Source organism: Megascapheus bottae, chromosome 4, assembly GCF_031878675.1.
Source record: "Megascapheus bottae isolate mThoBot1 chromosome 4, mThoBot2.hap1, whole genome shotgun sequence".
Lineage (NCBI taxonomy): Eukaryota > Metazoa > Chordata > Mammalia > Rodentia > Geomyidae > Megascapheus > Megascapheus bottae.
The window spans coordinates 48,991,034-49,013,663 of record NC_143512.1 but is presented as its reverse complement, the minus strand read 5'-3'; the positions used below and the strand labels follow the sequence as shown (position 1 = coordinate 49,013,663).

The window sequence follows — 22,630 nt, the reverse complement described above, 5'->3', positions numbered from 1 at the left end:
TTCTGTTGTAAATCTCTGCTAGGAGAGCCCAAGGTTTCTACTGATTATGACAAATGAGGGAAACCATTGAGCCTATGTTCCTTTGAGTCTGGCTTACTTCACTTAATATGATCTTTTCTAAGTCTTTCCATTTTCTTACAAATGAGGCGATGTTGTTCTTTCTGACAGCAGCATAGAATTCCATTGTGTATAAATATCACATCTTGTTGACCCACTCATCAACTGCGGGGCATCTGGGTTAGTTCCATATCTTTGCTAAATAGTGCTGCAATGAGCATCGTTGTGCTAGTGGATTTAGTATGTCCTTGTTTCTGGACAATTGGGTAAATGCCTAGTAGTGGAATTGCTGGGTAATAGGGGAGCTCTATGTTTATTCTTTTGAGGCACTGCCATACTGCTTTCCTTAGTGGTTGAACAAGTTTGCACTCCCACCAACAGTGTAGTAGTGATCCCTCCTGGCCACATCCCCGGCAGCATCTGTTGTTATTAATTTTCTTGATCCTGGCCATTCTAACTGGAGTGAGGTGGAATCTTAGAGCAGTAGTTCATTATGAATTCAGCAATTGATTGGTTCATTGATGAAGTCAGAACCCTTATGAGCCAATCAGCTCCCAAAAGCCCCACCTCTGAACATTGTTTCATCAAGAACCAAGCATGAATCTTTTAAGAACATTTCATATATAAACAACAACAACATCAAAAAATGTATATTTAGAAGTACTATGATTTTAGATGCCTGTGTCCAAAGAATATAATTGCTATAATATGGAATGAATGAAGGAGAACTTCCATCTATTCCACCTATGAGGTACTCACAGAACTCTAGGAGTATCTAGCTCTCATGGAGACTGGTACTCTGAAGAACACAGTTCAGCTTAGAGTCAGAGTTGCTTAACCCTTTCAGCAGCAGAGTTCACCAGCACCCATATTATACTTTGTAACTATTTTCTGTGCCTACCCCTCCTTTTGCTGGCAATGGATCCTTTTTGGATTTTCATTCTTTTTGGTCTTCTACATGTTTATATGTACTGATGCCTAAACCACACTTTCAAGTCTCCCAAGATTCCTGTTTCATTGCCCTTTTTCTGTGTTTCTTTTCAGATTCAGTTCTGTGTACAGGCGGTTCAATTCCATCAGTTTCAGGGAATGACATTTTGAGAAAATATTGCCTGTGGTCTTTGGAACCATGGTAAAATTTGGAGAAAAAGAAGAAATACACAGCATTCCTTGAATGGGAACAAAAGACATGAAATTATTTCTGAAGCAGAAAGATGACAGATTCACCAGAGAAGTAGACATGTTGGAGAAATAGAAAAAACTAAACTCTGCAAAGTAGAGTAACATTAAACATCTAAACCCTGGAAATAAGGGTTTGTTAAAGGTTGATTAGCAGAGCGCTCATACGGCCCCTTTATGCTGCCTACAGGTAAGTTGGCTTCCTTAGACCCTTTATCTTCTTTCATACAGCAGCTAGCTCTCTTGTTTCTAATCTGTATCTACTAGTTCTATAACGGCAATCCAGTACAAATCCTAGTGAGCTGTAAGTTAGAAGTTCACCTGTGTGCCACACCATTTTCTATTGTCCAAGTGAAAAATTATACAAGCAGTTTTCAACCCTATCAGACTAAATGTCATCCTTTTAGTATGAAGATTTCTACTTTCTCCCTTTATGAAATAAAATTTAAGGGTTTTAGATGCATAACTCCTTGGTAGAAGCCTGACTTTTAGAAAGCATGCGTCAAGCCTCAGTACCTCTAAGAATTAAATGAAATTTATATCTAAAAATGGCATATCTATCTACCTGTAATTGTTATATGGTGAACTGTATCCTGTTACCTCCTAGAAATACATACATTAAAGTCCTAATCCTTCTATTTCAGATTGTGAATTAATTTGGAAATTAGCCTTTAAAAAGGTAAAATGAGGTCATTAGAGTGGACAGAAATGTAATGTAGCGGATGTTTTTATAAAAAGAGAGAATCTGAACCATAACACATCAGTGAGAAGATACTATTGATGGCACATAGGAGGGGAAAACCATTATAAATCCAGGAGCGAGAACCAGCCTGGCCCACACTTTTATCTCAGACCATTGCCCTCCATAACTGTGACACAATAAATTCAAGGTGCTCAAGCTCTGTATTCTATGGTGCTTTATTATAACCCTTATACAAAGTAATGTGTTAAATAAAGTGACTTCATTGTAATATAACAAAGAAATTAGTAAAGTATCATTCACATTAAAATATGCACTTCCAGGGCCAGGAATGTGGCATAGTGGTAGTGCACTTGCCTAGCATGCATGAAGCCCTGGGTTCAATTCCCTACTACCATATAAACAGAAAAGGCCAGAAGTGATGCTGTGGCTTAAGTGGTAGAGTGCTAGCTTTGAGCAAAAGAAGCTCAGGGACAGTGCCCAGGCCTGGAGTTCAAGCCCCAGGACTGATATATCTATCTATCTATCTATCTATCTATCTATCTATGCACTTCCCTATGAAAATACTCAAGGATTACTGACCAAAGTTTTAATGTTTGTAGTAATACTCTGTAAGCAACAGCTAGAAACTGCCATGGTGGCTATGAAGTGACAGTATGAATGCAGCCTGGCACAGAGTACAGAATTGGCAAAGCAAGCACAAACCTTGAGCAATATTACCTTTGGCATATGATTTTCTGAAAGACTGAATGATGCTTGGTGAAGTTCCAAGCAAAACACTCTTCCCTCAATAACACAACATGGCAGCTGCATTCCTGGAAAATTCAAGAGGTACCTTGTCATTGTTTTTAGTAACACAAAGACAGATTCTAGACATGGTTAATTACAAATAAGTTTTTCATTTAAACAAATGTCTTATAGAACACTTGAACATTTTTCTATACTTCTTACAGGATGTTGACGCATCTAGTCTAGTATGCTTAACACACAGATCTCACCTTTACAAAGATGCAAGATGCTCTGCTATCTTTTTTGCCAGTCCTGGGGCTTGAACTCAGGCCCTGGGCACTGTCTTTGAGCTTTCTCAAGGCTAGTGCTCTACCACTTGAGCAATAGCACCACTTCCGGCTTTTTCTTTGTGTGTGGTACCAAGGAATCAAACCCAGGGCATGCTAGGCAAGCACTCTAACATTGGCCACACTCCTGGCCCTACCCTGCTATCTTAATACTCCAAAGTGTCCTTAATTTCAAAATACATCCCCAAAAGGAAGAGTATCACCTTTGTTGAGAATCATTAGGATACAAGAAGGGGCAAAATAAAAGATGTAATTTGTAACTATCTTTTGGTGTGGGGCCACCTGTACCCTATTCGTGGTGGTCTGAAGGAGGCTGAAAGCTCAAATCACAAAGCAAACAAGGACAAGGCAGTAACAGACAGCTTCTGCACCAGTACCAAGCCAGGCCCTTCATAGCACCCTTTAGTCTTATGTGTCAAAATGTTTCCTTTTTTAAACTTGAACTTCAGTGTATTCTAGGTAGTCCAAGCTTGGAAAAGAGTGGCAGCTAGGGACCTGACTTTCTGTGCATTGTATCTTTTTAAAATTGTCATTAGTATACATTAGTAGGACAAGGTAGCATCAATGTGATAATTCCACAGATGTGCATGGTGTACTTTGAAAGAAAGTCCCCCCCCATTATCTTTCCTTAACCTCTCACACAGCCCTCTGTCAAACAGTATTCACAATTTAACCGAGTATTTTATTGTGCATTGTGATTTCATTAAGCTATCTTTGGGGATGGGGTTCCACCCGCTGTTTGTTTTTGTGCATTTGGAGGTTGAATGGGCTGAATACTCTTATGATTGTTGTGCCTCTTGTGTCTGGAAGGTTGGCTATCTGTTGTTAGAGAAGTTCTCCCCAAAGCCATGGCTCTCTATTTGTATGATACTTAGCTCTGGTCCCATAATGTTCTCTTTTCATCTTTCCCATGCTCACTGAGCACTCAAATTGCACCTTGCCTTGTGTGCCACAAAAGAATTATGAATATTTTATGAGCACAACCAATATTACTCAGCAGCACGTCCCTTTTTTTCTAATTTGCAAGTTTCTTTTCCTTTCGTATAATAGGAAGAAAAGTCTACCTATCGTGCCTACTTCTCCTCTCATTTATTTCATTTCAATTAATTCCTCCCCTCTCCTTTGCCTAAAGATGTCCCTTGTGAATGATAAAATTGTGATTGAAAGAATAGTCATGCATCATTCCCAGTTCTAAGAAATACATTATTAGTTGACTTTGTTGTTATGTGAACAGCATAGAGTTCCTTATGCAAACTATCACTATAATGTCACTAAGTGATATAATCATATAGGACTGCTTGTGGATATGTGATCTCACATTAACTAAAATGTTATTATCTGTTGCATATCTATAGGAGACACCAACTCAGATGTGCTTTAATCAGAAAAGGAGAGTTTGCTCTTAGGTAACAGCTATCTCAAAGGTAGGGAAATAGTGGTCCTTAAGGAAGAACTTGTACAGGAATTACAAAACAATGCTGATTTCTTCAACCCATCTTCTCTACTCCTCCCTGCTTTACTTTTCCCTTTCATGTGGCTTTCTGTCCACCTGTGGGATTCCAGATCATGATAAAGACCATTTCCGGCCTAGCTGGAATCATCTAATACTGTGGCCAAGTCCAGACACAACTAAATAAAAATAATAATATACAATGAGTTATAAACAAGGATATTCAACAGTGTAAGATGAAGATAAGTGACATGAGCTTCATGATGACGGCTGTATGTCTGGGCACAATTTCCAGGTTGCAGGGGGACTCCAGTGGTCTCCATGAGCCTATGAACTAGATACGAGCATCCAGGAAGCCAGAGGCAGTGGACTTAGCACCAGAAGGAAAGAGTTCCTATGCTAATTTTAGGAGATCCGCAGTACTGAGGTCTGCCCGGCACTCTTCTGGCAGGGAAGCACTTGAAGCCAGGGAAAGAAATACTAAGAAGAACCTTGACGTTCTCACAGAACTGGGAACAGTGTGGATTTCCACCAGTCACAATGGCAAATTGTGTAATTTGCAATTATTGAGGACAGTACTCAGAACAATAGAGTCTTAGTTAAGTAGGGAACATTTTTAGTTCTCAAGTCTGATCTAGTCCTAACTAGCAAAGCTATAACATGAGCCTAAAACAATTCAACTGTTTCTAAGTAACTGTGTCCCAGACCAGAACACAAGAATATTTATAGAAATACAAAAATATCTAGCATGCAAGATAAAGTCTGCCATTCAATCAAACCTCTGGCCAAGAGAAGGAAGTGGAAAATGAAGAGGAAGGCATATTGCTTTATCTACTTTGGAGATTCTATAACCATCAAAAGTCTCCCATCTCAAGTGTGTTATCTTTTTATAGGTGTTTATTGGCTTATTACAGCAAGCCTTTGAGACCTCAGTTATTTTTAAAGACTGGACACAAACAGCTTAGGAAACAAAAGACTTAATTACTGCAGCACTTCAAAACTAATTGGAGATCTCGCTGCATATTTCTTCTCCCTCTTCTTTCTGCCTTCTTTTCTGGAAGGTTCTCTCTACCTCTTTTCTCTGCTTCTTCGTTCTTCCTCCTTTTCTGGAAAGTTCCAAACCATTAGTTGCTTTTATTTCCTTTTCCATGCTGTTTAAATGAGCACTGAATGCAGCAGCAGTATTCTTTCAAGCTACTGGCTGGTTTGTGTTGAAAACTTGGCTACTTTTTCTGAAAAAATTTAAACCTAACAATTTGTGTCACATGAACTTCTCAAAGGAAAAAAAAATGTCTAACAAGCATCAAACTAAGTTCAGCTATCTAAATTCAGCCCACTCTCCACTCTTTGTTGTATGGAACGACTCTGCCAGCTCTGGTGTGTGTGTGTGTGTGTGTGTGTGTGTGTGTGTGTGTGTGTGTGTGTGTGTGTGTGTGTGTGTGTGTGTGTGTGTGTGTGGAACCCATCTGCCCAGACTCTGAACAAACAGGATTGCGACTTGGACTTCATCAGATGTGAAAGCAAACCTTACCAAGTCACAGTTCTCTGCCCAGCCAGCCCTCCCTAGCTCCCGCGGAATCGTCTAGACTAGGATGGAGAGGGCAAAGAGGTGAGGCTGAGCAGAGCGCAGATCACACAGTCAAAGGGAGCGGGAGACGCAGTGGAGACTCGCAGGTGCCAATTCCATCCTGGGGTGTGTTGGGGGGGGGACCCCGCGGCAAGACGAGAGTGAGGCGTCGGGCACCACGGGGGCGGGCAGCAAGCCGAGGGGAGCGCAGAGGCTGAGCGCCCAGCCGGCCAGACCCCAGATCGCCCGAGGCGAGCGGGACCGAGGGACCCGGAGCTCTGGAGGGGCTGCTCCGACGCTGTCCAGAGACTCTTCGAGGGGTGCCAAGGGAAGTTGGGGGGGGAATCCCCGCAGAGAGCCTCCCGCAATGAGCGAGAGCAGCCGGCTGTGCTCGGGCTACTTCAGCGCGAACCACAGCTTCGTGGAGCCCTTCCAATGCCCCCGGCGCGGCGAGGGCGCGGCGCTACTCTACTGCTGCGGCTTCGCGGACCTCAAGTACTGCTGCAGCGAGCCGGGCAGCTACTTCCCCTACAAGCACAGCTACATGTGGAGCCTCAGGTGGGCAGGGCAGCGCGGGGGAGGGGCTGGGAGAGGGGGCAGCTGTGTCACCCTGGAGACAGGGGGGGGGGGGGTTGAGGGGACACCTGGGACTCTGCCTCCTGTCCCGGTCAGGTTCCCTCTCCAAGGGAAGGGAAGGCCGGGGAGAGCAGCCGCGCCCTGGCTGGCTTGGAACTCTTCTGGCAGCCAGAGCCCAGCCAGGCGCTGGAGGAGCGCTGGGCTTTGCGCCCAGGGCGCGCCCAGGCCGGCCAGGGGCTCACCCCCGCTCCGGGGTCCTGGTCTGGACACTCTGCCGGCAACTAGTCATGAAAAGAGTGTAGAGATGTTTCAGTCTTAAGTGGAGATGTTAACTGAGCTTCTGAGTGGTCTTTGAACAGAAAGGAAGTTCTTGTGGCATTCCTGGTAAGGCATTAATTAAAGACCAGACTATGCAACTTCTTTTAGGAATTGGCTAGATTCCTTAAAAAAAAAAATCAAAAAGACACGTGTGTGTGTGTGACTTGCTCGTTTCAGATAATTCAACCACTACACTGCCCTACCAAACTGAAGAGATATCCACAGAAAGAACACTGAGTTAGCTGCTCCATCACACCCATCTGTCACCTCCCCAGGCACCCTCGCTGTCAACGCGGGAGCCATTTGACAGTTGCTGGGAAGTAGAGACTTTCTAAGAGGAAGTTTTTCTTGCTTCTCTTTCCTAGAATGACAAATTTTCCTCATCCATTGCATTTATGCGGGCGTTTTGATTCTGAAGTGTCTTTTTCCATTTGTACTCAACATATTGCCAGCTTTGAAGTTGATGTTTATATTCCAAGCGGGGCTCTAAAACTATAGGAAAAAACTACCAGGCTCCCCCTTAAATTGTTCCTTACAAACCAATTAGCTTGAGAGAGGTGGGGAGGAGACTTGCTAGCAAGAGGTACAGCATTATTTCTGACCATTTACTAGCATAATCCAGAATTTGCTATATACCAGGTTTTCAGCAATGACCACATCTTATTTCTTGAATATTTTCTTCTGTACTGCAAGCTTCAATAAACATCTCAATAATAGTGTCTACATTCCAAAACTCTGTTCTCAGAGTTTTACTGGAGTGGGAAATGGCAGAAATAAGACCGCTTATTCTTAGAATAAATAAATCAGTTGCACCAGCATATGATCTGGCCTTTTGGAAAATAGCACTGTAATTCATCCCCAAGTCTTTGACATTATTAATAATGGCAGAAGTGCCATCAACCCAGACTGGCAACCCTAAGCCAAATGCAATTGGAAACTGTGCCTGAGAATCTCAGATATCTAAATAGGTACAAAGGGACAAGCAGCAGAAACTAGAAAACCTTCCTAAGATTTATGAGGGTGCCAAGGGTCAAACTGCCTGCTGGGGGTGGGGGGGCTTTCATTCAGAATTGACAAATGGCCTATTAGCCAAGTTCCCAGAAAACAGGAAAATCACTTTAACTGAGGGCATTGGTAGGTAACATTAAACCTGGGGTCCTTGTGAGTTATTGAGCTCTGAGGACCCGATGGGAAGGTAAATTTATTAGAGCTTCATTTCCCCCCTATTCTTCCTTTGTCACTTCTAATTTAAAATAGCCCAACTGTGAAAACTAATGCAGAAGTCACTAGCTCTCATACTGAGATTCTGGAGCTGCTACAGAAAGACAGGTAACTGACAAGGCAAGTGAAGTTGCTAAATACAAGCATGTCTACAATAATGAGAGGGCAGCTCCAGAGCCTTTCCCAGGGGCTTAAAAAGCAACTGCTATGGGCATTTCCTGTGCCTTCTCTATTCCCATTTCTTCACTTCTCAAAAATCTCAAAGTTAGAATTTCCTTTGGCAACCTTCTCAAAGATGTTGGACAGATGAAGCAAATTAGACAAGGGTGAGCTTAAATAAATTCTCAATACCTATTTGTTCAAAAGAATATTTTGGGAGACAGTGAGAGGTCCACCTGAATCTAGAGTGGACACCTAGACTTTTGCATGATGTGAGTGAAGAACTGTTTCTATGATGTGGAGCACTGACACTGAAACATTATGAAGAGTTCTCCTTCCATAACAATAACAAAACCTGAAATGGCATGCTTTGTTTTTGTTTTCCTTTCAATTCCTTTAATTTATACATTAAAAGTTCACAATATTTATGTTGAATTTAATGAGACTGATCATTTTACTTGTTAATTGACTAAATCATTTTTTAAACTTTGTGGATATTTTTTTAGTAAGTGGGGTTCTGGCTTCAGGAATTTATCCATAAATTGAATCCATTATCTGCTTTGTACACTCAATAATATTAAACAGTTACATTCTCATGTGTCTGTGTATAGTGAAGCCATCTTAACTCCCCATGCCACACGGTACAAAAGTAGCTTCAGTTCACTGCAGCTGCCCTTAGTTGGTGCACTGGCAGACTTGTACCGTCTATCCCCTTAGAGGATAGCGCACCAACTGACATCAGTCTCCAACTTTAAATATACAACTCTGATCTGTCTCTTCTATAAAAGCACCCAGTTTTCACTGAGTGCAGGGATGGTAGGACTGGGGCAATATTAATAAACCAAACACAAAAAAAACCCTAAAAGGATGACTTCATCTCATAGATCAAGAAGCAAACTCTTATTTGTAAGGGTGCTTTCTCTTATCCAGTCAAGCCTTTCACTTTAAGTACTATTCTCCTCCTTACCAAAGCAGCAATGCTTCCTTGATCAAACACACTTGATCAGACTCCTCTTTCCCTCCTTTGATAGAGGTCACATTAGTGAGGCCCCAATCCCTGGGAGAGAGAAAGATCCTAAAAGCAAACCAAGAAGACAGTAAAGAAAAAACATTACTTTTCAATGATGTGTGTTCCAAATTATAAAAGGCTGACTGATCAGAAAGCATTTAGTATTTACTTCCACTTAGGAAAGTTTTCTGCAGGTAAGAACATAAGCATTTCTAATATTTGTGCATAACACAATAGGAAACAATGGGAAAGTTAACTGAAATGTCTGCTCTTGAGTAGCTTCAAATCTAGTCAGATACACTTAATTATATATATTTACACATAAACATATGATTCAAAAGATGCATATCTTCACATTTGTAGTACTTCAAGGTGTTTTTTTTAAGCTCCCTTTCTCATTTAGTAGTAGTTTTATGAAAGTTGTATTACTTATAGGTGAATGCATCAAATTAATTATTACAAATTAAGCATAGAGTAAATGTAATGGAGTGTACATCTTAATTTTGGAGAAAAGCACAAGTGTTTCTTTTGGAATGCGAGAAGCCTTAGATGTCATGCTCTTTTAGAGAAAATGTATGAATTGGGAGGTGGGAAAAACCTTGCTACAGAATTCAATTATTTGTTAGTTATGCTAAAATATAATTTGGTTATGCATAATGGAGATCAAGAATCAGTCCTTAGGCTCTGCCTTTGGTTTTTGTGCAAGCCAGTTTGTGTGACATTCTTTTATTTCTGTTTTTATTTCCTCAGCATTGGTGCTCTGATCGGATTGGGAATTGCTGCTCTTGTTTTACTGGCTTTTGTTATCAGCGTCTGTGTCCTCTGTTACTTATTTCTGTATACAAAGCCTCAAAAAATAGACACTGGACTTAAACTTCAAAACCTAGAAGCTTCTTCCATTGGAGAAGGTAATCAGCATCCATTGTTTGTAACCAGCTCACTGTACTCTATCAAAGAATAACATACCTGGAGAACAGATTATAATGTCAACAATGAATACTTTAAAAAATTAATTTATTGGCCAGGTGCAGTGGCTCATGCCTGTAATCCTAGCTACTCAGGAGACTGAGATCTGAGGGTGCCAGCCTGGGCACTAAAGACCATGAGACTCTTATTTCCAAGTAACCACTAGAAAATCAGAAGTGGCGCTGTGGCTCAGGGATTGGGGAGTAACCCACAATAATGTATTATTGTGTTTGTGAAATTTCACATTGCATCAGGCCTAAATGATGATGCCTTAGGGAAATTGTGGCCAAGACAAAGCAGCTACAGTATGAAATGCTGTTGTGAAAAGTAAATCATTGGTCCAGCAAATCTACTTTAATATATTTATGTGCCTTCCATAATCAAGGTTTAGCCTTTTGAAATTTTTTAGTTTTGGTTTTAACTGGAACCAAGGAAAGTCAAATAGAGAAAAAAAAATCTTCAATAACTAGTGCATTAAATTAGTCAGTGGTTAGTTCAGAATGTATCTATGTTCTAGTTCAGAATTTGAAAGTGATACATTTTTATGGATGGTGTAGAACTGGGTCTTATTTCAGTTGTGAAGCATTATTCAAATGCTATTTACCATTATGGATTTATCAAAAATTATTAAAGTGGACTCTTTTGACAGGCTGAGGTTTGAACTCAGGGCTTCAGGTATGCTTTGGTGGCATGAAACTATTAAGTCATTTCTCTGTCCCAGCTTTCTGCTAGAGATAGTCTAGTGAATTTTTCTGTCCAGTCTAATCTCTGTCCAATCCTCCAGATATGAGGGGGTGAACCAGTGGTACCTAGCTAAAAAATACTGAAATTTTGTTAAAGTAAATGACTATTAGTATATTAAGAAGCACAAATCATGAGCTTTATGTGGGTATTCATCTCTCTATATAGAGATATATGTCTATATACGTGTATACACTGTAGAATATATGTATCTTTAGGACTTACAGAATATATAAATTTAGAATCTACACATACACAGTTTAGATGACACGCAAGTACTAACTTACTCCAATTTAAAAAGAAAGCAAAACCCTGCTTTTTCTTTTTGAGTCAGGACCACATTGTGCAGCTCATATGTGCCTTCTGCCTTGGTCTCCTGAGTGTTGGGATTACAGACATAGATCACCTTACCTGGCAGAAAATGAAAACCTGAAAAATTGAGTAAACTCTGGGTCACAGGAGCATTTAGCTGAATACAGAAATCTTCCACCCTGTGACCTTCACCAGTACATTACAGCCTGGCCGCATTATCTCTGCAGAAGAAGGAGGGGAATTCCTTCCTATCTCAGAATGTATCCTACACTACAAAGCCCAGGGCCAACATACTTCCTGAGCTCTGACTGGAGAATACATGGCCATATGGAGAGCCTGTTAGCTGAATGTAATCCAAATGTGTTGGCAATAATCAAATAATGAGACGGTAAAAATCAATTGTCTAAATGCTTAGATGATTTAAGGTCCTAGTTCTTAAATTTTACTGTGTCTATAAATCATCTAGGGATTTTGCTAAATACAGAGATATAATTATAAGTTGTCTTTTCATACAAACCAGTTCTTCTTGATTCTGTCCTGCTCAACTTCTATTAGTTCAGAGAAACCTGAATAAACATGTTAAAACTTATGGTGTTGGGCTAAGCATGGTGGCTTCTGCCTGTATTCCTAGCAACTTAGGAGGCAGAAATTAAGAGGATCACAGTACAAGACCTTTGATGGCAAAAGATATATATATATATCCATTTCAATTTGTTAGCTGGCTGTGGTGATACATACATGCATACCTATTCTAACATTCCAGGTATATGGGGGAATCACAGTCTAAGCTTCTTCATTCTCATGCAATGAGGGACCCTACCTGAAAAATAAAGCAATAAGGGATGGCTCAAATGATAGAGTACCTGCCTCTGAACTAGCACAACAATGTCCTGATTTTAAACCAACAACCTTCCCCCCCACATCAAAACATGAACAAAAATCTAAGGCCAGGTCATATCACTTCCCTACTCACAACCTCTACTCTCGATTTCTCTCAATAGATGCATTATTTATTGTGAAAAACAAGGACTTTTGTAATCTGTCCTCTACACCCTTGCATTTGTCTCCTTTAGTCACATCGCATTGATTCCTTTGCTCTTCTTTGATTCATGGCTTTTGTTTATGCTGTCACCAATTTCTCAGATATCAGCATGACTCACACCTTTACTTTCTCCAAATCCTTTCTGAAATCCACTTTTTGTATTTTTTCTTTTATTGTGGGGCTTGAACTCAGAGCCTGGGCACTGTCCCTGAGCAATTTTGCTCAAGACTAGAGCTCTACCACTTTCAGCCAAAATCCCACTTCAGTTTTTGAGTGGTTAATTGGACATAAGAGTCTTCTGGGGACTTTTCTGCCCTGGGTTGGCTTCCTGCAGTTTTAAATCTTCACTTCCTCTTCCTGCTTCATTTTTTCCTATGAATTTAACACAAATATCTTATGTATTTTATTACGTGTTGTCTAACTTTTCTCCACTCCAACTAGAAAATATACTCCAGGATAAATAAGAATTTCTGTCTTGTACACTCACTACTGTAGCTCCAGTGCCATTGACACTTAGATTTTTCCTGAGTGAACTGATTGGAATAGCACTGCATTTCTATCCTGGGTGATCAAAGAAATGTATTTTGAGAAACACTGACAATATTTTGCATTGATATGCATTGAGTGTTCCTACACAATACAAAGTGGGTTAATTTTTTCCTGAGGGCTCCAACATTTTATTTTATGTTGGTTCTGAGCAACACAATTATTTGGTTTGTTGATTTACATCTTTTGGAGTTTTTCTAACTGTAAATCAGTTGAGGAAGCTGTTAATGAACATATTATAAAGCTTTCTTTTCCCCAATGAAATATGCCTGTCCCATTCCCACTCCCTTTCTAAATATTCTAACTCAGTATACCTTTCCTGAGTACTTGCTATTGTCAGTGCCTCCCAGCTGCTTTCAAATGGACACTTTTGATTCCTTGGGTAAATTTTATTAAAAATCAGATGAAGTGGAAAGTCCCAAACAAACTAAAGGTAGCCCAAATGCCACTGGAATAGGAAATGGTTTCACTTTGAAGCAGTCTTTTGAAGTGGTAATTAAACATTGTTCTAATCTTTGTTAAATATTCATGTTTCATTGCAATGATTTTTCCCACCTAGCAGGAGATATTCAAGCTTTTGAGAAAACAGGTCTGGGGCTTTATTGCATATAAGCTATGTCTAAAGGTTAGAGACATAATGAAATACTTTCAGAATAGTTGAACAAGTAAACATGGCATCCTGAGGAAAATTGGTGTTACCCTTTTCTTTCAGAATGACCTGTTTTGAAGACCCAACTTTTACTGTGAAAAATCACTCTAGATTAATTACTATAGACAGTGCTTTCATTACAGGCAATTCAGATGGCTTCAATAGAAAAATGTTCTTGTTTATCTTATTAAAATTGACTTGAAGTACTGTAATTTTTTTTCTAAACATGACAAAGTCAAAAAATTTGATCTTATATTATTTGGCCAAGATTTTTCTATAGTGGATCTGCATGCTTTCATATTGGAATTCTGTTGTATATAACCTAAGCTTTATTAAGTTTTAATTGGTCCCAGAAAAAAAATCAAATCCCTCTCTGGTAGTTAAAGACCTTAATTAAATCTCTTAGCATTTATTCTGCACAGATCACTTGTCACTAAGCAATTGATGGCTTTTAATTTTTTTATATCTATTTCCTTCTTTTATAAACCATTGAGTGTTAGGTGATACACACTGCAAATGTCAATGGTTAAAGATTGTCTTGTTGAGGACAGTTCCTGGCTCTGTGAAGGGCTTGCTGAGTGTAGATAGTACAGAGGGTAAGGCTCACGAGAAGAATTATTGGCAGATGGAAGACCAATCAAAGTGTTGAATATCTCAGAGCCATGCTTTGCAAGCTTTTCCATGGAAGGCCTATTTTTAAGGTCTATCCATTTCCCCAGAATTCTCAGAATTAGAATAGGAAAGCTTGATTTAAACCTTTATGAATTTACATTTATATACCTTCAAGTGTCCCATTTTGTTTTGCCCCTATTACGGGAATTTTCAATTTGACTGCAGAATCTAGTGGCTTGTTTCACTGGCATTTCCTTTCTCCTGTAATTATAAATTTCTTTTCCAGAAGATATAGCATATTTGTCCCATGACTTCGAATGTTCATTGATAATTTGGTGCTGTGAAGGCAATGAGGACATACCAAAAAGAGGGTCATAAGAGGCCAATTAAAAAAATGGTGATTTGAAGTTAGGGCCTTATACTTGGCACACTGGGACCTTACCACTGCCTTCAGTCTTGTTTTGCATGGGTTGTTATTGAGGTGAGGATCTTGCTTCCTGCCTAAGAACATAATTGGAGCTCATCCATGGACTGAGGCCTCTCATTAATCTGGGAAAACAGGCGGGTACTAGCAGGTCTATTCTTCCACGCAGAGAGAGTCTCATGGAATTTTCTGACATGGATGGGTACTTATATCCTCCAGATTTCAGCCTCACACAAAGCTGACAAGTGCATGTCACCACATCCAGCTATTTCTTGAGAAGGGTTCTTCAGTGTATGTCTGTGGTAGCCTTGAACTTCAACCATCTTAATCTAAGCTTTTATTAGTAGCAAGGATGACAGGAAATGAGCCACTGATATTCAATAGAAGCAGAATTTTTGATAAAAACCAGAAAAGCAGGTATTAGTACAGAGAGCTGCTTGACACAAATAAAGAAATACAGTTAACTAGAAATAACATCGTCAAGGCTGTTTTTTCTTCTTTAAGGCAGATGAACTAAGGTGAAGAAATTAGAGTAAGGCACAGTTGGGTAGAAGAGAACAATGTAAACTATATTCAGAATACTAGGAAAGTAAATTGGAATATAGTGTAACCATTTATTCTGCCTGTGAACAAAATGGGACTTGGCTGGCTTAGAGTGGTTTACTGTTTTTCTTCTTAGAAGAAACCCCGGCATCCCTCCTCCTCCCCTCACCCCCCAGCTTACTTCCCTAGACAGAAAACCTATCTTTTAGTTCTTGCTCACTATAGGAAAATTAGAAAATATAGTAAAGCAAAGCATACACACATAGTAGATATTAACACAGTGACAAATATCCTTGATGAATTTTTCTATGCATCTACAGATACATGCATATTTTTAAAATAGAGGAAATGATCTTATGAGAATTTTGTCATTATATAACATTGTTCTTTTTCTCCCGCAAGAAATGAATATGTTCTATTGCTTTAAGTCTGTTTTGTTAGTTTGATAGAGACCAAAATCTTGCAATTTTGGTACAATTTGATACTTCTGGATAAATTTGAAAGCAAGTAGAAATCACTGTTAGGTACTTTTTCTTATACTTACTAATTGCTAGTGTTTTACTTCTTTTGTCTCATCCCTGGCATCCTCTCTGAGAGATGGTTTATTTTCTGAACTGTCTTTTTAACTGCAAGTGAGACTGGGAATTTCCTAGAATATGTACTTTCCTCTTGCTGACTTCAAGAAACAAAACATTGATAAAAAAAAAGCTATTTAACTTATATTTCAATATTTACCCCATTGCATTAATGGCAAACTTTTATCCATTATTATTATTGTTGTTATTATTGCTGTTATTGTTGCTGTTGCTGTTGTTGTTGTTGCAGGTCTTGGGCTCTGTCTCTGAGCCTCTCTGTGCTCAAGGCAAGCAATCTACCACTTGAGCCGCAGCATTACTCCTGGCTTTTTCTGTCTATGTAGTACTGAGGAATTGCACCCAGTGCTTCATGCATGCTAGGCCAACATTCTTTCCAGTGCAGAATTATATTGTTGTATGTAGTTGTGCTAATTTTGTTTCTCTAAATCCTACTTTTGTCTTTCATTATCTGAAAAGTAAAAGCCAGCTAAGTTGTACAGTGTCCCTCAATCTACATTTGTCTGCTGTTTATTTTATGACTGGATAATGATGACACAGACACATTACAGAAGGTGCAGACAATGCTGGTTTATTCCATTATTAGTGGAATTAATTTGGCTTCCTTGGTTAAGGCGATTATTGCTAGATCCATCCATAGTAAAGTAATTTTTTTTTCTTTGTGGCTATTAGGATTTCTGTGGGGAGGAATTCTGAGATTATAAAAATCTCCTATTCCTCTTTAACCTTGCAGCAAATCAATGATTTTTGACAATGATTTTTATAGTTTTTGTAAAATGTGGATTTTTCTACCTCATTCTTCCTTATCAGTTGTTATTTCATTATAAAAAGAGACTTTCTTCTTCCCTATTCACTTGTCTGAGTGTACTGCTATAACAAAATACTTTAGACTCTGTAATTTACAAAAAACTGAAATAAAAAATGTTTACAACTTCAGAGTCTGGGAAGCTTAAGGTCAAGATGCCAAGATTCAGTGTCCATGCTGTCTGTTTACAAGGTGGTGTCTTGATCGCTGTGTCCTCCACATAAGGGTAGAAGTAGAAAGGCAAAAAAGAGCCAGCTAGTTCCCAGAATACCTTTCATATGTCAGGGTGCTAATTTCTTCCATGCAGGCAAAATTTTCCTGTCCTAAGTACAAGGCCCTTACTTTTTAATACCGCAAATTTGCAGTTTAATTTCCACTTAAGACTTTTAGAGGGGGCACATTCCTCCACACCATAACCATATATGTATTCACGGAACTTAAAAAAATCATATATTTGCCCAATATTTTGGGAGCATGTTTTTAGTTCTTGTCACAAAATGCTCCAGGACATATTATACTTTCACTATTAAAGCCCTGGGATGCACCACTATTTCTGGAAACATGGTGTCTGACAATGGTGGCTCATGCCTTATTTCTAGTTACTCCAGGAGACTGAGATCTGAGGATCATGGTTCAAAGCCAGCTAGGGAAGAAAAGTCCTTAAGACTCTTGTGTTCAATTAACAAGTAAAGACATCTCATTTTTAGAAATCAAAATGTTATATATACTATGGTCTGTTTTTAGAGTTTCTGCTTATTACACTGATCAGTCTATTTTTATACCAGTAATATGCTTTAAAAATTACTGTTGCTTCATTGTTTATCCTAGTATCAGATTGAACAAGAGCCTCTCTCCTTCCTCCTTCCTTTTTTTATTCTTTAAAAAGGTTTCTTGGCCCTTCTTGTAATACACAAATTAAAAAAAAGATCAGATCAAGATGTCAAATTTTAAAAAGTATAATATTTTTGAAAGGTTTTGTACTAAATTTAAAAATAAATTTGGGAACTAATTTTCTGAATAGGCTTTACAGACTTCAGGGAAAAATAAAACTGCTGAAAACGCTTAGTAATTAGGCTGCCACATTATTTAGTAATTCTTTGTTTCTGAAAAGCTTTTAAAGAATTCATTGAGATCTTAATAGAAAATAGGGATTTGAATTCAATGGCATAAAAAGCCATCCATGTCCCTTAAAAGGAACTTTCAACTGAAAATAACAAGCCAGGAATTCAATGACTATTTTTGTTTCTAGAATGTAGAAAATCAAATCGTTCAGAAAAGCTTCTGCCATACTTAGCATTTGTGAATGTTAAATGCCTTCCTGTGGGTACAAGATCAGGCAATCTCCATTGACCCAGGAACCATTAGGAAGAACAAATGCCAGTCTTCCATTGTGAAATATTTAAAGAATTAAGAATGTCAGCAACATCCATTTGTAAGTTAAATTAATGATTTAAAAACTTACTAATAAAGGAAAGGGAAAAACAAAGTGATAATTCTGGGGGAAAGCAAAGTAAGGCAGGAAAAAATTTCTTTCTTTTCCCATTTCTACGTGGTGGTATTGGGGATCTCAGGCCTCCTTAAAAGTTCTAGTACTTGAGCCACACAAGTGTTTAGCTTTTCAGATAGGCTCAGACTCCAAAGCCTGAATTAGCCTTGGGCTTTATCTTCCTATCTCTGCCTTTCAGCAGGTAGGATTATATCCCTTACTACATAGGATAGGAAAAATATATCTAAGTAGAATCCCCTCACTCATACTTTCCTAATGATTTTTTTTTTTTTTGGTGCTGGTCTTGTGTCTTGAGCTCAGACCTCACACTATTTGCTTAGCTTTTTGCTTAAAACGGACACTCTACCTCTTGATCTACATTTCCTCTATTTCCACCCTTTTTATTGGTTAATTAGAGGTAGGAGTCTCATGGATTTGTCTGCTTGGGCTAGCTTTGAATTGTGACCCCACTTGATCTCAGCTCCTGAGTAGCTAGGATGAATCACAAACCACTAGTGCTCCACTTTAAACTGTTTTTATATGATATAATGTATATGTTTATGTACTTGAAGACAGAGCATTGAAGACAGAAGTCAGTAGATCTGCAGACTTAGTCCTATGCATCATCATGTGAAATTCATAGAGAACACATTCTCTTACAAAGAGCAACAGCAACAACAAAAGCACTAGGAGGGTATGTATTTAGGCTGCTTGGTTCCAAAAATTGAACCAGTTAGATGAACAGCTGGAGGCTGCTGAAGGACAGAATGGTTAGACTGAAGCTGAGATAAATGGCTGGAGAGCTCAATTACAGTTCTTCCAGAGATCCAGGAAATAAACTGTTAGGAACCTCAATATTCCTTTGACAAGAGCAGCATTCAGACTTACAGGATAAATTGATCTCTGAGAAAGGAAAGGGTCTGAAAGTAAATGTGAAGTTTATTATCAAAAAAAAAAAACTCTTTGGCCTCGCTGTGATGAGGACAGTTATAAATGTTCTGTATTAATGGAATTTAAATTCCAACAAAGGCCAAAGCTTCAATTTAAATGTCAGGGTGGGAGGCATATGATGACCAGTCTTCAAAGTAAAAAGGAAATGAAAGGCAAGCACAGAAAGATTGTACGAATCCAGAAAAGACCTGTGAAGTTCAATCTTGGCAGTTGCATTCTACTACAAATACAGAGGAATTGATTCAGAAAAACTCATTATGTGTAACAAATCCCCTGGGAGTTTCAACAGTATTACAGATTTCTTACTTAAAAGTAACCCCATGCCATCATCTTGTGACAGCAAATAGGAAGCTGTTTCTATTCCTACTTTGTGGGTTAAGAAATTAGTTTCTATTTTGTTATAGGGAAACTAGGAAAAAAACGGGTTCCTTAGATGTTTTATTTTAAAATTATTCCAAACTAGTGTTACCTGAGCCTCATTATTATTATGTCTCAATCTATTGTAGTCATTTTTCTTGTCTTCAGTGACTGAATTACTGGAGGAATGTCTTCTGCTAGTGGTTTTGAGTTTTAGAAGTGGTGGGACAAGAGTGAACACTAGAAGTGTTTCTGTGTTTATTAATAAATCTTTCCTGCTTGCATAGAAATTGGCTTTTCTTTTTTTCCTTTTTTATTGTAAAACTGATGTAAAGAGGGGTTGCAGTTTCATAAGTTTCTTTCTTTTCTTTTCTTTCTTTTTTTTTTTGTGGGTCATGGGGCTTCGACTCGGGGCCTGGGCGTTGTCCCTGAGTTCTTCAGCTCAAGGCTACCGCCCTACCCCTGAGCAACAGCGTCATTTTTGGTTTTCTAGTGGTTAATTGGAGATAAGTCTCATGTTCTTTAGTGCGGGGCTGGCTTTGAACCTAGATCCTCAGATCTCAACCTCCTGAGTAACTAGGATTACAGGCGTGAGCCACTGCGGTAATGAATACGTTTCTTATGGAACATTGTTACCCACTTTCTCCCTTTCTCCCACTCTCTCCCACTCTCCTCCTCCCCAAATTGTAATGTTCATTTCCAACACACACACTGTCTTGCGAGTATCGCTGTTGCATTGGTTCACTCTCTGTCCTTTGTCTCACCATTTTGTGATTTCCCTTCCCTCCCCCAAATCAAATATATACAAGATACAGGGTACCAAAAAAAACCAAACAAACCCAAAACATTGACAACAGGGGATAAACCAAAGGGGGGGGGGAAACTGAAACAAAAAAGAAATAATTTCACACATTAAAATAAATCCTCTTTTTTCATATGTTGGAGCTCATTTTGATTAGCATCATTTTGTACATAAATACCATGATCCTCTGCTAGGACTATTCTAGACATATTAATTACTACAAAGGAGGGAAACCATGGAGCCTATGTTTCTTTGGGTCTGGCTTACTTCAATTTCCTTACAAATGGGGTGATGTCATTCTTTCTGATGGAACCACAGAATTCCACAATTCCATGGGATTGTGTATGTGTACCACATTTTCTTGATCCATTCATCTACTGAGGGGTACTTGGGTTGGTTCCATATCTTAGGTAAGTTAGGGAAATTGCTTTGGCTTAGGAAGCCTATCAAAGGAATTAACTTTGTATTTAATACTACTGGAAGCATTCAGCTGTCAAGTAAATGAGTCAGAGATGAGGGGTAAGGTCTGTCATAAGTGCTAGTGAAAGAAGAATCTGTAATACTGAAATGTTATTTTGGAAAGCTTTAAACCACATAGGGCAGCAGACAAGCTGGATAAATTCCTTCAGCTGCTACAACAGAAATATATAACACAAGCTAAAGCAGGCAGAATGGAAATGATTTAAGAGAACCCAGCATACCTAAGTAAGTAATATCCAGATATGCTGACTTCTTCCCCAGTTTAGAAAAAAAATGTTGATGCTAATGGATCTAGGTTCAATTTCCAATATTGCCAATCAGTCAGTCAGTCTATCAGTTATCGAGTCAATCAATAATCAGTTGATTAATTAAAAAGAACTGGATGTGATGAAGTAGAAAAACACTAAGAATTAATACTAATTTTTAAAATTTAAGTACTAAATATTCTAGGAATTATCATGGATTTGAACTAATCATTTTATTGTAATTTTTAAAGTTACAATAAAATGTTAAAATTTAGATGTTAAATAAGTGCTTGTATAAGATAAAAATAATAAATCATTGAATAACCACTTATTTCTTTGTTTTCAATTTGTTATACTAACTGATGCACAAAGGGTTTTCCAGGCACACAAACATTTTCTTTATAAGTAAAATTAATATTCCATAACAAAAATTGCACATATAATCTGTACAATAAACATTTATTGTATGTCAATAGTTACTAACAAAAATCCTGTCCTGACAAACTTCCTGAATAATCTATGTGAAGTCTAAATTTTTCTTGTTCCATCTGATGCTATCAATTAATACTAGTCAATATCTTTTAAAAAAACTGCTTTTTGCAAATTACAGATGAATTCCTCTATTTTATTAATTTTAGACTCATTTACATGCAACATATGAAACTATGGCAAAAATTTTTAAAAACACATCTGAATTTCTTACAAGACAAAGCTTTAGTATTGCTGCAAGTTAGTATGGTTGGCTTTAATGCAAGTAATTCACTTTATGCATAGAAGGGGTAATCTCACTTCTACTAAAAGATTCAGAAAATGGTACCTTATAAAATGCATAGTTTCCTCATAGAAGAGAACGAGATAAGCATGGAAATAAAACTTTTGTTCTTGTGTCTAAATATTTCCCTTACCTAACTTTTAGGAAGAAGTCCTCTAAACAACATTGAAATGACTCAATTCTTAATTTCTACATAGTACTTACAGGATGTCATAGTTTTAGTATTACATCAAAACTTTAAATACAAATTTCAAAAAGCAAATTTTATGCCATAATTTTGAATAATTCTTTCTATGCTGTTTGTGTGTTTGCAGACTACTTAAATAGGAACATAAGACCCTTCATTTCACATGCAGCATCGAATTCAACAAATGAAACATCCTATGAAGCTGAAGATATAATTCAAGAAAAAGCAACGGATACAACACAAATCAATACTGCATATTAGTGAAAAATCTTATGTTTCAAAAGATCATTGGAGATGCAACAAGAATAAAGAATGCATTTCAAACCATAGTTTCAAATACTGCTTTTTCAATATCCGTCACTCAGAAAGTAAAACACGGCTGCCTTTTTGACCAATTAATTCACATGTTTACTTTCATTTCTTAAGGTGCTTCTATATTGCAGAGAATTATGCTAGTTCTTCAGAAGAAATTAATGAATTTACCAATAATGCAGGTAAGCAAACATAGGTAGTGAGGAACAAATAAGTTTATCACATTATCAGCATTTCACAATTTTTAAAACAGGCAGTTTTTTAAATGATAGCAGTAGACAAGCAATTATTTCAGAGGGAATTCTCATTAACTAGAGGTGTCATGACCTTATATCTTTAGAAATCAACCTCTGGCAGACAAACACTGAGAGGAAGACTGTAGATACTGTACACAGGTGAAGATAGAATTAGGTAATTGGAGGGATGATTGAGATTGGGACAGATGGAGACAGATGGGTGACACTGATCAAGATACACTGTATTCTTAAACTGG

The 22,630-nt window shown here is 38.2% G+C and overlaps 1 protein-coding gene across 2 annotated transcripts; it reads left to right on the top strand.

The window, feature by feature from the left end:
- Positions 1-6,396: 6,396 nt before the first annotated feature.
- On the top strand, positions 6,397-22,113 carry Shisal2b (shisa like 2B). 2 transcript variants are annotated; one of them, XM_090331871.1, is made up of 4 exons: positions 6,397-6,587; positions 10,063-10,220; positions 18,016-18,031; positions 21,975-22,113. In XM_090331871.1, exons 1-4 carry the CDS (start codon positions 6,397-6,399, stop codon positions 22,084-22,086), a joined length of 477 nt encoding a protein of 158 aa, XP_090187997.1. In that variant the 3' UTR covers positions 22,087-22,113. The 2 variants fall into 2 exon arrangements, with proteins under 2 accessions (XP_090187997.1, XP_090187995.1); XM_090331869.1 differs by lacking the exon at positions 18,016-18,031 and having other exon boundaries at positions 21,953-22,113.
- The last annotated feature ends 517 nt before the right edge of the window (positions 22,114-22,630 follow it).